Source organism: Thamnophis elegans, chromosome 13 (genome assembly GCF_009769535.1).
Source record: "Thamnophis elegans isolate rThaEle1 chromosome 13, rThaEle1.pri, whole genome shotgun sequence".
Taxonomy (NCBI): domain Eukaryota; kingdom Metazoa; phylum Chordata; class Lepidosauria; order Squamata; family Colubridae; genus Thamnophis; species Thamnophis elegans.
In genome coordinates, this window is record NC_045553.1 from 46,331,730 (window position 1) to 46,346,384 (window position 14,655).

Consider the following 14,655-nt stretch of genomic DNA (forward strand, 5'->3'; position numbering starts at 1 on the left):
TGATTTTTCGGTAGCCAGAAAGTTGATGGGAAAAGACTTTGGTCTCTTCCCTCTGTGAGTACATTTTTTCAAGCTTTTCCATCTCAGGATAACAGGTGCTTTCTTTTCTACATTTCCCCTTGGAGGGCCTGATTCTGGCCAAGCCAGGATCAAAGAAAGTAATGCAGTGAAAGCTGATTCCTTGAAGCCAGTCTAATTTGGCTGAAGGATATCTTGATGAAGAAGCAGGGAAGGTCACCCCAGCTAATCCTAGGTATTATTTTCAGGAAAAGATGAATGTGTCTATGTCACTCATGAGGTCAGGGCAGTGGAGATAGAGGAGGTGAAAAGGATGCTCTTCAGTGTCTCTGCTGTCCCACAAGATGAGTCGTACCAGGTCTTTGTGGTGAACATGAAGCTATATTTTCAACCCTGCTCCTCTGTCTCCGGCCCTTCCTTGTTGATTTAAATAGAAACAGCATGAGAGCTTGCAATTATATTGCGGAAATAAAATAGATGAGGGTTAATTTTGAAGGTCTGAAAAGACAATACCTGAAGGAGAATATCAGAGCCTGAGATGATCAACTTCTACTAAGTTTTTGGTTATCGCGGAGAACCCTGATGGCATCTGGCGCTGAGGGTGCCATTCTCTCCTTCTTGATGTTTAGCAACTGGTTTCTTATTTTCTTCATGAATTTTAATTGCAAACTAAATTGCTTATGTTCATGCGTCCCGCTTAATAAAACTTGCCTGGTGGATATTTTCACCTCTCTGGCTAATTCTACTTATGCATTCCTGCTGTCAAGAAGTAGTTATTTTTCGAAGCAGGTAGAAGGCCTGCTGGCAGCCTCATAATGAAAATAATTTTTGAAAGAGAAGAAAGAAGGAGGAGGGGAAGGAGGGAGAGGAGGGGGAGGAGGGGGAGGAGGGGAGGAGGAGGAAGAGGAAGAGAGGAGAAGAAGAAGAGGAGGGAGAAAGAGAGAAAAAGAAGAGGAGGAGGAGAAGAAAAAAAAGAAGAAGAAGAAGAAAAAGAAGAAAGAAGAAAGAAAGAAGAAAGTAGTATGACACATAAATAGCTTTTCACTCCCTCACCTGGTTAGACAGGTATATTTTTGGGTGTGGAGCACCTTCTATAATTAAGCAGGATTCCTTGATGCCTTTTGTAATATCTCTTTGCCTGTCTTCTCTCTGGCACTACCTGTATAATCTAGGTGTTTCCTTCTCCTCCCCATTTTCCAGGTGTGGCATTTAGGTAATGCTTTCCCTGCCTTCCTTTTTCATTCCTCGCTGGGATCAAGGCCTGAGAACTTGACTGTTTCTGTATTAAAGGCGCAAATTAGGCTGCCGTTTGATTCTTCTATCCTTCACAGAGCTGTGGAGAGGAAGCCAGAAACCCAACGCAGGGGGATAAAGACCCACGAGATGGAAACGCCAAGAACAAACGGGACCACAGGCAAACAGGAGGAAGCCAAGACCCCCACTTCGCCCAAGAAAGAGACGGAAGAAGGGAAGAAATCCAGCAGTCCAAACAAAGCTGAGAAAGAAGCCAACAAAAACAATGTGGCACCGAACCAGGAGACAACCCAACTCAAGAATGCTATGTATGCTGGAAATGACTGGAAGAGACCCATCATCCAATTTGTGGAGTCGTCTGATGAGAAGAGGTCAACCTACTTCAACATGGACCTCGCGGATGCCAAGAAGTCAGGTTTTCCCGCCGTGGGGGAAGCTCGGAGGTCCCAGGTCACTTTTCCCGAGCGGGGAGATTTGAGGAAGCCCCTGTTCAACGTGGAGACCAAGAAAGCTTTCAGCGGCGAAGGAGAAGGGAAGAAGTCAATGTTCTCCAGTGGGCAGATTGCAGATCTAAGAAAACCCATCATCACCCTGGGGGAAACCGGAGAGACCAAGAGGACCAACTTCAACCGGGTCGGTAGGGTACCTACTGGAAGACCCCGGGTGGTTCTGGAAGAGGTCCTTTGCGACTCTTGCATCGACAACAAGCAGAAGGCGGTGAAGTCCTGCCTGGTGTGCCAAGCCAGCTTCTGCGAGCTTCACCTGAAGCCCCACTTCGAAGGGGCAGCTTTCCGAGACCATCAGCTCCTGGATCCCATCAAAGACTTTGAAGCCAGGAAATGCCCCATTCATGGCAAGACCATGGAGCTTTTCTGCCAGACTGACCAAGTCTGCATCTGTTACCTTTGCATGTTCCAAGAACACAAGAATCACACCACCGTGACAGTAGAGATTGAGAAATCGGGAAAGGAGGTATTGTAATTTTTCCTTTTGGCCTACGGTTAACCTGACTTTCTCTTTCTTCCCTCACCCCAATTCTTGCAAGGAAGCATTTTTACCCACCCGGGACCAAATAACCTAGGTTGAATGCTAAGTGGTAGTTAGCCACTTAGGTTTCCTGTCTCTGGGCTCTACAAAGAGCTAATTGACCTGGCCATATCCATCCCTGAATTGCTCAAGGTGCGCTGATTTCTACCTGGGCCTGGTGACATGGCTTGCATCTAGAAGCATTTCATTCCAGGTAATTTTACCCTGCGTGAATGGTGGCTTTGGCTTGTCCTCCTTCTCAAAGGGTGCCTTGAGGCTGCCATAGCCATGCAGAGGACATGCCTGTGCGAGCCAAACCTGGTTTTCAGGAAGAAAGGCGGCCAGGGCTCACTTTTATTTAAGCCAGTTAATATGCGGTTCTTGCCACAAAGATCCTGAGCTGAAGTTATGACCCTTGAGTTGAGGTGGAGGGAAATGGGGTGGGTTTTAGACAGCGTAGAGTTGCTTAAAACCGGAACCTCTTTGGAAAGGTACCAGCAATGTTTCGGGTGGGTTTACAAAGAAGTTGGTGGGAGACAATAACTCGGCTTGAAGAGATAAGTAGAGTTTTAGCAAGGACTGAATGAATAGAAAGTAGGTTTTTTTCCAATATTCCATTCCATGCCATGCCTCCCCTTCCCCTTCCTCTTCCCCTTCCTGTTCCCCTTCCCCTCCATTCCCTTCTCTTCCCCTTCCTTCCCTTCCTTCTGTTCCCTTCCATTCCTTCCCTTCCTCTCCCTCCCCTTCCCATTCCCTTCTCTTTCCCTCCGTTCCCTTTCTGTCCTCTCCCCTCCTCTTCCTTCCCTTTCCCTTTCCTTCCTTTTCTTTTCTTTTCCTTTCCTTTCCCTTTTCCCCCTTCTTTTCCCTCCCCCTTCCACTCCCCTTCCCCTCCCTTCCCTTCTCTTCCCTTCCCTTCCCCTCCCTCCCCTCCCTTCTCCTTCCCATTCCCTTCCCTTTCCCTCCCTTCCCTTTCTGTCCTCTCTCCTCCCCTCCCTTCCCTTCCCTTTCCCTTTCCCTTCCCTTCCCTTTCCTCCTTTCCTTTCCTTTCCTTTCCCTTCCCTTTTTTCCCCTTCCCTTCTGTTCCCTTCCCCTCATCATCCCAAAGAATCCTCTTGCAACCTCTGGGTTTCAAATGTGAAACATTCAACTTGCATAGGACAGAGGAGCCATGCATATAATATTCATTTGTGAAAAGATGGTTAGGGGGAAAAAAATCTCATTCCCCCTTAATCCCTACAGAGATAATCGACTGTGGACTAATTATTACTTTGACCTCTCGGCCAAAATACGCACCACTAGAAAAGTAATTCCAATTTTTTAAAAAATAATGATTATGATTATGGCTCAAATCATGAAAGACCCCATAACTTGCTTTTATTTACCCCCATATCCATAATCCCCTTCCCCCAAACCTGCTAGCAAGGCCTCCGCCCAAGGAGGCATGCTGGGACTTGATTCTTGCTGGATTGTTCTGGAAATCTATCGGTTGATAACGCAGATATGGACAGTGGAGGGGGGGAAGCATGGGTTGTTTTTCGCTTCATCCCATCTTGAAATCCACACGAGGGACATTTCCGTGAGCATCACCGCAAGCTGCTTGAGTGAGAGGTGCTTGAGAGGAGGAAATAATTTTCGGTTTCAGTGCTTCTTTCACGACGAGAGGCAACATGCTTGAACCACTTTAAAACAATCGCAGAGTAGATCTCAGCATGCGTCGTAAAGCCACAAGTATTCAAATTATGTCTTTCTTTCTTTCTTTTTTTTCCACTTTCTTCCCACGTTACATTTTCCGATTTGGCAGATGATCTGAGCGTCTCATTCTTTCTCTCCACTCTTTTCTCTCGTCCCGTTTGATTCTTAACAACGGCCAAGTTGAGAACCAGCCCACGCAGATGCATTTTAGGTATGGGGTATACGTTGGGCAGCTTTAAGGGGGCTTCATATCTTTTAAAGCAAGCACCTGCTTTAAATTGGATAACCTAGAACTATGCCGATTAAGGGCTGACCTAAGTGTGTAGTACACAAAATTGTCTGCTACAACATCCTACATCTCAATGACTACTTCAGCTTCAATCTCAATAATACTCGGGCAAACAATAGATACAAACTCAAGGTAAACTGTTCCAAACTCAATTGCAGGAAATACGACTTCAGCAACAGAGTGGTCAACGCCTGGAATGCTCTACCTGACTCCGTTGTTACATCCTCAAATCCCCATAGCTTCAATCTTAAACTGTCTACTGTTGACCTCACCCCATTCCTAAGAGGTCTGTAAGGGGCTGTGCATAAGTGCACCAGTGTAGCTATCGTCTCTGTCCCACTGTCCTTGTTTATTTGTACTCATTTCCTGTGTTCATGCCCATGTTTATACTTATACCTGTTATCTCGTACATGTTCGACAAACTAAATAAATAAATCTCCAACCTTGGCAACTTAAAGACTTGTGGACTTCAACTCCCAGAATTGAAGTCCACAAGTCTTAAAAGTTGCCAAATTTGGAGACCCCTGGCTTTAAAGAACCCATTTCTCTAGGCTTCGGTTGACTTGGCCTCAGATTCGGTTTGCTGGCGATTTATTTAGTAAACCACAGTTAAAGAAACTGGCTTGTAGTACGACCCGTGAACCCATTGACCCACTTGTGAAAAACCCATAAGTGTTTGCAATTCCACCAGACTTTTTCCTTTTCCGTCTTGTCATCAGTGATGGATGCTTTAAGGATTAGGAGAGGCAAATTACTCCAATTTGCTTGAATCTGGCAGGATTACACGGATTTTGGAGTCTCGTGGATGGCAGAGGAAGCATTTAAAAAAGTGTCATGTTACTGTACCAACCCAACTTACATTTGAAACATTTGTTGGTTTCTTTTTGCCTGTTTTCCATTCTTGTTGAGCGTATAACCTCCTTTGAGTTTTAAAAAGCTTTCAGCTCCACTCAGTTAAAGGAACACTGAATAGAATAGAATAGAATAGAATAGAATGGAATGGAATGGAATGGAATGGAATAGAATAGAATATGAATTATGAATAGAATATGGAATGGAATATGAATTATGAATAGAATAGAATATGGAATGGAATGGAATATGAATTATGAATAGAACAGAACGGAACGGAATGGAACAGAATGGAACAGAACAGAACAGAATAGAATATGAATTATGAATAGAATATGGAATGGAATATGAATTATGAATAGAATAGAATATGGAATGGAATATGAATTATGAATAGAATAGAACAGAACAGAACAGAATTGAATTGAATTCTTTATTGGCCAAGTGTGATTGGACACACAAGGGATTTGTCTTTGGTGCAGATGCTCTTAGTGTACATAAAGAAAAATAAAATGGAATACATTAATCAAGAATCTTAAGATACTTAGTGATAGTCATAGGTTACTAATAAGCAATCAATTTATACTAGGAAACAAATAAAACAATATAAATTGTAAAGATACAAGCAACATGGTTATATTCATAAGTGGGAAGAGATAGGTACTAGGAAGGATGAGAAGAATGATAGTAATACAGTCTTAGTAAATAATTTGACAGTGTTGAGGGAATTATTTGTTTAGCAGAGTGATGGCGTTGAGAAAAAACTGTCCTTGTATCTTGTTTTTCTTGTGTGCAGTGCCCTATAGTGTCATTTTGAGGGTAGGAGTTGAAACAATTTATGTCCAGGATGTGAGGGGTCTCTAGATATTTTCCCAGTCCTCTTTTTGACTCGTGCAGTGTCCAGATCCTCAATGGAAGGCAGCTAATGGAAGTTTTAAAAACTCTTCCTCCTCCTCTTTCTCTCTTTCCCCCCCCCCTCCTCCTCCTCCTCCTCCTCCTCCTCCTCTTCTCCTCCTCCTCCTCCTCCTCCTCCTCCTCTTCCTCCTCCTCCTCCTTTAAAAAATACTGCTAAAATATGACAAATCCTTAAGAACACACCCGTTTCTTTAAATAGCAAAGAAATTGTAGTACAAATCTGGCCAAATTTCATTTGACGGAGAAGTTTCAGATTTCCCCTCCTGCCCCTACATGTACTGCTAGTAGGTACACCTACGTGGTTTAGTCATGCACATCTAAACAAGCCAGGGCTCTCTACCTGTGGTGGACAATCTTATGTGGCTGTGGGGCACACACCAGGGAGGGGAAGGTGTTGATCACGCTGGCTAGACCTACAATGTAAATATCTCACTCACATCTAGCTTCGCCCAGCCTATTACTCATGGTTAATTGAACCTCAATTTGCTGAATTAATCCAAGATGCTGGGTTCACACACCACCCTGAACATTCAGCTTGAATCAAGCTTTGCCCAACCCAGCTGGTTGCCTAGTTCTGACATGGAGAGACTCAGTTTCTAGCGGGACCAGGATTTCCTCTATTTTGGGGAATTGGGGGAGAAGGACTTTGGGGTGTTTTAAGTTACCAACAGGTTTTTGTTGGAGCTATTTTTAAGAACTATTCAACCTTCTAACTTAGTCAGAACACCATGTCAATGATTTAACAGAATAACAGAGTGGGAAGGGACCTTGGAGGTCTCCTAGTCCAACCCCCTGCTCAAGCAGGAGACCCTACACCATTTCAGACAAGTAAGTTGCCCCATCTCTTTTTAAAAGTTTCCATAACTTCTGGAGGCAAGTTGTTCCACTGGTTGATGTGTCCTAACTGTCAGGAAATTCCTCCTTAGTCCTAGGTTGCTCCTCTCCTTGATTAGTTTCCATCTGTTGCTTCTTGTCTCACCTTCAGATGCTTTGGAGAATAGTTTGATCCCCCCTCTTCTTTGTGGCAGCCCCTCAAATATTGGAAGACTGCCATCATGTCTCCCCTAGTCCTTCTTTTCATCAGGCTAAACAACCTAAACATCCTTTAACCATTCATCATAATAACAACACTGAACTGAAACAAATCGAATAGCAGAGTTGGAAGGGACCTTGGAGGTCTTCTAGCCCAACCTCTTGCTCAAACAGGAGACTCTATGTTTTGAGACAAGTGGATGTCCAGTCTCTTCTTCAATGCCTCCAGTGATGGAGCACCAGATCCAAGTCATTCCACTGGTTGCTTGTTCTCACTGTTAAGAAGTTTTATCTTAGTTCTAGGTTGGATCTCCCCTTGATTAATTTCCATCTGTTGCTTCTTGATTCTTTGTAGAGATTTGAACGTAGTTTCCATCATGGTCTATCATGGGGTTGTTGTGTTGCACGAAGCATACCCCAATGTTTTGGTGATGAAAATTACTTGGAAATTTAATGGAGGACCCTAGAGGTGTAGTTTTCGCTCACCTCAGCAACATTCCCAGAGTTATTTTGAGAAAAGAGGAGGAATTTCTATGCAGGGGTTTCTGCAGAAGGATCGACAAAGTGAAGATGATCTCAGCAATGGCATGATGTGATGCCCCGATCCATTTTTGTTTGTCAGGGTCTATAACAAGACTGGAGGCTTCAATAGCATGGTCATAGCTAGCTTCTTTGTGATTTTTATACACAACATAGACACTGTGGATGTCACTTTTTTTTAAGATTTGCTTTTGGGGGAAGGATGGGGACAAATATAGAGCCGAGGTGGCGCAGTGGTTAAATGCAGCACTGCAGGGTACTTCAGCTGACTGCAGTTCTGCAGTTCGGCTGTTCAAATCTCACCGGGTCAAGGTTGACTCAGCCTTCCATCCTTCCGAGGTGGGTAAAATGAGGACCCGGATTGTTGGGGGCAATATGCTGACTCTGTAAACCGCTTAGATAGGGCTGAAAGCCTTATGAAGCGGTATATAAGTCTAACTGCTATTGCTATTGCTATTGCTAAATGTCAAGATAATGCTTACGGAAAAGGAAATCCATGCAGCATCATAATCATGAATGAAGGCAAATACATGTATCCCAAATTAATGTTGCAGCTTCCAATCTGGGTCGGCCACCAAGACCAGAAGTTTAGACTTTCAAACTTTCAGATTTGTGCTGGAGCCCAACCTCAGGGAATGTGTGTCTCTCTCTCCAGAATCTGTGGGGTTTTTTTTGGCTCTTCTGTGCATAGAATATGAACTGAAGAAGCTTCTTGGATGAGAAGCAAAACATCTTCCAGGAAAAACAGAGAAAGTCCAGGTGACTTTTGAAACCATGACCCGGATGACTGAGAATCTCCATCACCCAAAACAGACATTCTGGTGAGAGAGAATTCCCCTGAAGATGGACTTCAGAGTCCAACATCTCAGAAGACTAAAACTCTGGTCCAATGTGGCCAACTCACATGGGATCCTGTGTCCTAAATTAGCCTGTTGACTCTCCACCCCACCCCCCACCCCCAATTTTCTCAACCTGGGCTACTTTGAGATGGGTGGGGATTTCGGTGACTTGAAGCCCACCCATCTTAAAGTGGGCCAGGTTGAGTAATATTGCAAAGGCTCTCCAATTTCTGGGCTGCAGAAGGGGAGACAAAGAGCTGGAAGGCCACAAAAGGCTTTGGAAAGAGGGCCAGGGTGATGTGGGAATGTGTAGGCGGGAGGCCGTCAGGGTAGCAATTAAAAAAGAATTAAGTAATTGCACAGAAGGGAGAGAGAAAGAGAGATCTCGAATTTCTGGTTCCCCAACAACAAAAAGAGAGGCCCTCGCTTGGTCGTCTTCTGGGGCCAGGCGCTGGGGACGATGACCCAGCAAAGGCAGCTGTGGAAGTTACATTTTTAGGTAATTGGAGAAAATGATTCAAACACCCCAAAGGAGCTGAATGAATGAAATAGAAATGAAAGAGTATCCCTTTCTCTTCTCTTCCCCCAACTTCTTCTTCCAAAACAACTGGCTCAACCGAGGGCTCCTTAAGCAAGGAGGATTTGGCCACTGGGGACCTTGGAACGGAATTATGGTTGTTGTAGTCCAATGCCCTTGTTGAATGTTGGTAGACTGTCTAGTGGAGCGAATAGAAATCTCTCTCCCTCCCTCTACCCCTCTCTCTTCCTCCCTCTCTCTTTCCTTGCCTCTATCTCCCTGTCTCTCCTCTCTCCCTCTGTTTCTCCCTCCCCTCCCCTCCCCTCACTCCCTCCTCCTCCTCCTCCTCTGTCTCTCCCCTCCCTCCCTCTCCTCCCTTTTCTCTTGTTCTCCCTCTCTCCCTCCCCCTCCCTCTCTCTCCTTCTCCCTCTCTCTGTCTCCCCACTCCCCTCTTTCTCTCGCTCTCGCTCTCCCTCTCTCTGTCCACCTCTCTCTTCCTCCCTCTCTCCTTCCCTCCCTCCCTCTTCCTCCCTCCTTCCTTGCCTCTATCTCCCTCTCTCTCCTCTCTCCCCCTGTTTCTCCCTCCCCTCCCTCCCTCCTCCTCCTCCTCTGTCTCTCTCCTCCCTCCCTCTCCTCCTTTTTCTCTTGTTCTCCCTCTCTCCCTCTCTCTCCTTCTCCCTCCCTCCCTCTCTCCTCTCTCTTCCTCCCTCCCTCTGTCTCCCCACTTGCCTCTTTCTCTCGCTCTCGCTCTCTCGCTCTCCCTCCCTCTCTCCTCTCTCTCCCTCCGTTCTCCTCCTCCTCTCTCCCTCCCTCCCCTCTCTCAATCTAGTGGGCATGATAGACCTGATTCCATGGGAGTGTCAATTGCTCTTCAGGCTCCAGAGGGGACAATCTCCTGCTGAGGTTCCATCTCACTTGCTCTCCATGGGCTCAAGTTGCTCACTCGCCATTACAGGTTCGCCTTCAGAATTCCAATGCCAGGGTTGAGTGGGGAAAACAAGAGCCGCCTACCTGTGGCTCCAGTCTGTGACATCAAGCTCAGGGCATCCCCGTCTCCTCTTGATCCATCTCCTTGAATGAATCTACAGTTGGAGCGATTCCCAGGTTCTCAGGGATGGAAAGCAATAGCAATAGCAATAGCAGTTAGACTTATATACTGCTTCATAGGGCTTTCAGCCCTCTCTAAGCGGTTTACAGAGTCAGCATATCGCCCCCAACAACAATCCGGGTCCTCATTTTACCCACCTCGGAAGGATGGAAGGCTGAGTCCACCCTGAGCTGGTGAGATTTGAACAGCCGAACTGCAGAACTGCAGTCAGCTGAAGTAGCCTGCAGTGCTGCATTTAACCACAGCGCCACCTTGGCTCTATCTAAGATGGGAATCTGAATAAATGCACAAGGTAGAAAACAGCAGTGTCTCTAACAGGTGTACGTGGGGAAGGTGATGGACGATACAAGAAGGGACGTGGTGTTTGGAAGTGGTTTAAGCCATCATTTCTGGGTTCACCGACAAATGCGCGCTCGACAAAAGTGCACCGACAAAACTGCGGTGAGAAAACCGCGAGGTCGAAATCGCGTCCACAGAAGGGCACCGACAAATGCGTGCCGACAAAAGCGCGCCATCAACAAACAATGTGAAAACAACGTAATAACCCTAACCCTAACCCTAACCCTAACCCTAACCCTAACCCTAACCCTAACCCTAACCCTAACCCTAACCCTAACCCTAACCCTAACCCTAACCCTAACCCTAACCCTAACCCTAACCCTAACCCTTACCTTAACCCTAACCCTAACCCTAACCCTAACCCTAACCCTAACCCTTACCTTAACCCTAACCCTAACCCTAACCCTAACCCTAACCCTAACCCTAACCCTTACCTTAACCCTTACCTTAACCCTAACCCTAACCCTAACCCTAACCCTAACCCTTACCTTAACCCTAACCCTAACCCTAACCCTAACCCATGTGTGAGCAGGCCCAAATTGTTGGGGGCAAGAGGCTGACTCTGTAAACCACTTAGAGAGGGCTGTAAAGCACTGTGAAGCGGTATATAAATCTAAGTGCTACTGCTAAATGTATGAATGCCTGTTGAACAAACCATGGTTAAAACAAACAGGATCATGGGATGGCTGAACTAAATCCTGGGCCTGCTCACACATTTGTAATCTGCTTAATCTATTGCATAATGAACGGTTGTGAGGTCCATAAACCAAAATTAATCAAACAGGGCTTAGTGTGACATGTCAAGTCAATAGGATTTCAATTTGGACAACTTATCTCTAATCTCTTTGATATATTCTACAATCTTGAACTAGGCCAGGAGTTGGATTCTGCCCCCCCTTACCTTGGTAATGTCCCATTTGGTCCTTATTCATCCTTTCTAATATCTCTGAATTTAGTTACAATCCTCACAGCAGTTAGAATTGTACGTTTTCCCAGCAAACATACCTGGTGAACAATAGGTTGTTTTTAGTGCAAACTACTTTTGGGGCAAAATGGTTTCAAGTTGTAAATTGGGAGACATCAGTTTTCCGGAAAAGAAGTTCCTTGTAGTGATGAAAACCTCTAATATTAGATTTCCTTGTTTTTCCTCCTTCCTCAATTTAAGAGGCTGAAATGGTTCCTACAAAATTACACACACACACACACACACACACACAAACACACCCATTAGAGAATCTAGCAGAGCAGAAATCTGAAGCTAAGTGCAATATTTTAGAGCAACTAAGAAAACAGAAAACTGAGCTTCAAAGCAATGCTTAGAAGGGGAAAAAAATCCGAAACTAACAGAAAAATATTTTCATTTCCATCTTATTTTGAAAATAAGATGCCGTAGAATTCCGGAACGTTTATAGTGGCTCCAATGATGATTTCATCCCATTTCGGAATATCTGAAAATGATATGGAAAGATTTGGCTTTTAGACAACTTTTTTACCTCCATTCATTCCTTCAGGAAATTCATTCATGGAATGGAAGGGATGTGGCAGCTCAGTGGCCAAGACGCTGAGCTTGTCGATCAGAAAGGTTGGCAGTTTGGAAGTTCGAATCCCCAGCACCGCATAACGGAGTGAACTCCTGTTACTTGTCCCAGCTTCTGCCAACCTAGCAGCTCGAAAGCACGTAAAAATGCAAGTAGAAAAATAGGGACCACTTTCGGTGAGAAGCTAACAGCGTTTCGTGCGCCTTCAGCATTGAGTCATGCCGGCCTCATGATCATGGAGATGTCTTTGGACAGCGCTGGCTCTTCAGCTTTGAAATGGAGATGGCACCGCCCCCTAGAGTCGGGAATGACTAGCACATATGTGCATGGGGAAGCTTTACTTTTACCTATTCATTCATGCCCCATTAATTATTGGTCTCTTGCCTTGATCAAGGTAGAAATGAAATATGTGACAATAGTAGCATTCATTTTCTTGGAGGTGCTGTCTCTTTATGATTACTTACACTCATGTATATTATTTGCTGCTTCTGTGCTCAAAGGCCACTTATTCAGGAAGACACCTGTTAAAACCTGTGTGAAATAGGCATGCCAGATCCCTCCTACCTTGTCCTTCACCCACGGAGGATCTCTCTCTAAAGCTTGTGAACCAACACTATACCCCTGAGTGTTGCCTAGTCTTTAGAAGAATGGTAAGCCAACAGCTGACGTGTATGCCAAGGCTAGGTCACCTGATGTTCTCAAGAAGAACGGAGCTCCAGTTCCCACGATGGTGCTGTGTGAACATACCCTGGGAATCTGGCTAGAAAGAAATTCAATCCCGGTGAATTGCTAGGAGGAATTTCAAAGGCAGCCATTTTCTGCATCTCTTTGGGTTTCAGGAGGACCCCACGTGATCTTGCCGAAATCTCCTGCAAGGCCTGCTCATATATCCTCCCCATTCTGGAACATAGCAGCACGGAGAAGGCACATGCAAAGCTTACAGGCATTTGGGAGCACACCAAGAACTTTTCTGAGCATCAACCAGCACTGAGCATTGGCTGGCAGTCCAGATGGCTAATCTTGGTTTCTGCATGCAGCAGATGTGCTGTTTAACTAATCAAAGCGTTGACTGACTTCTAACCTTGCTGGTCCTCCCTCCTAATATATTCCAGATCTAATTATATGATACTGTGGCCAAGTTTCACTGAGATGGCTGGACTGATTCTTAATCAGTTGCTCTTCTCTATTTCTAGGGATGAATTAACAGGGAATTCATGAAGATGGACATTTCTGGGCTATTTGAGATTTACTCCTAACTATTCCCTTAAACCAGTGGTTCCCAAACTTGGCAACTTTAAGACTTGTGGACTTCAACTCCCAGAATTCTGGGAGCAGAGCTGGCTGGAGAATTCTGGGAGTTGAAGTCCACAAGTCTGAAAGTTGCCAAGTTTGGGAATCACTGCCTTAAACCTTCTGCAGAAGGTCCATTTGCTTAGTCTTCTTCTGCAACGTGTTTTGCCTAGGACAAACACAAGTTTGTCCAATGTGGCAACTGAATGGTGCCTGGTCCCATTTCCCGCCCCCCCTTCTCACCTTTGTTGTCTATAGTGGATAAGAAAAAGACACCATACAACAAGCCACTCTGTGGAAAACGTCTTCTCAGATCATCTAGGGAGGACAGGAGAGGTGAAAGGACACCACGGAGAAGGAGAGAAATCCAAGAAGCTGGGAAACTATTTATCCTAAGCTTTCAGAGACAAAGCTTCAAATCTGTTTCCACAATAAGTCTTCTGAAGTAGGAACCCAACTATTTGGAAGCTCATTTCCCCTAACCTACGCCGTCTTGAGGGACACGGTGGCTCAGTGGCGAAGATGCTGAGCTTGTTAATCAGAAGGTCAGCAGTTCAGCGGTTTGAATCCCTAGCACCACATAACGGAGTGAGCTCCCGTGACTTGTCCCAGCTTCTGCCAACCTAGCAGTTTGAAAGCACGTAAAAATGCAAGTAGAAAAATAGGGACCACCTTTGGTGGGAAGGGAACAGCATTCTGTGTGCCTTTGGTGTTTAGTCATGCCGGCCACATGACCAAGGAGACGTCTTCGGACAGCGCTGGCTCTCAGCTTTGAAATGGAGATGAGCACCATCCCCTAGAGATGGGAACGATTAGCACATATGTGCGAGGGGAACTTTTACCTTTACATCGTCTTGAATCTGTGCAACTTCAGTGTGTAAATGACGTTCAAAAGCAGGGACATTGTTGATACCTCCACAGAGCCAATCGTCAAACAAGACTGGATATGTAGAATTGTAGCCTAGGATGGAACCTATATACCTCTTACAGGTTAGACAAATCCTTGGTTGCTCATAGAAGTCATGGTCATTGGTCGTTTTGATGCTACAGAAAGATTCCAGGTTGAAGAAGGTTGTTCCGGAGTAAACATTGGACACACCCATGCAAACACGAGAGATCAGTGTTTTGCAATCTTGGCAAATTGAAAGTGAGTAGACTTCAACTTCCAAAATTCTCAGCAATGGCTAGGCATCCAGTTATATGACTTGGAAATCACCAAGGTTGGGAAAACCTTCCCTAGATAGATCTTGAAGATAGCTTGAGAATAGGCAGATGCTGGGATGGTGCAGGCACTCCTCATGCTTCCTGTCTTCTCCCCAACATGTGTATCTTTGGGCCGTTTGGAAACCTGTAGCAACGCAGTTGCAGAAAATCCACCGTGTCATTCCCAGGCTAGGATTCAGAGC

At 45.3% G+C, this 14,655-nt stretch overlaps 1 protein-coding gene across 1 annotated transcript in view; it reads left to right on the plus strand.

Annotated features, from left to right (window-relative positions):
- Positions 1 to 1,401: 1,401 nt before the first annotated feature.
- The window catches only part of TRIM29 (tripartite motif containing 29), a 42,751-nt gene continuing 29,497 nt past the window's right edge, over positions 1,402 to 14,655 (plus strand). The window contains exon 1 of the mRNA XM_032229924.1: positions 1,402 to 2,244. Coding sequence (XP_032085815.1) covers positions 1,402 to 2,244 — 843 coding nt within the window. The remainder of the gene's footprint in view (positions 2,245 to 14,655) is intronic.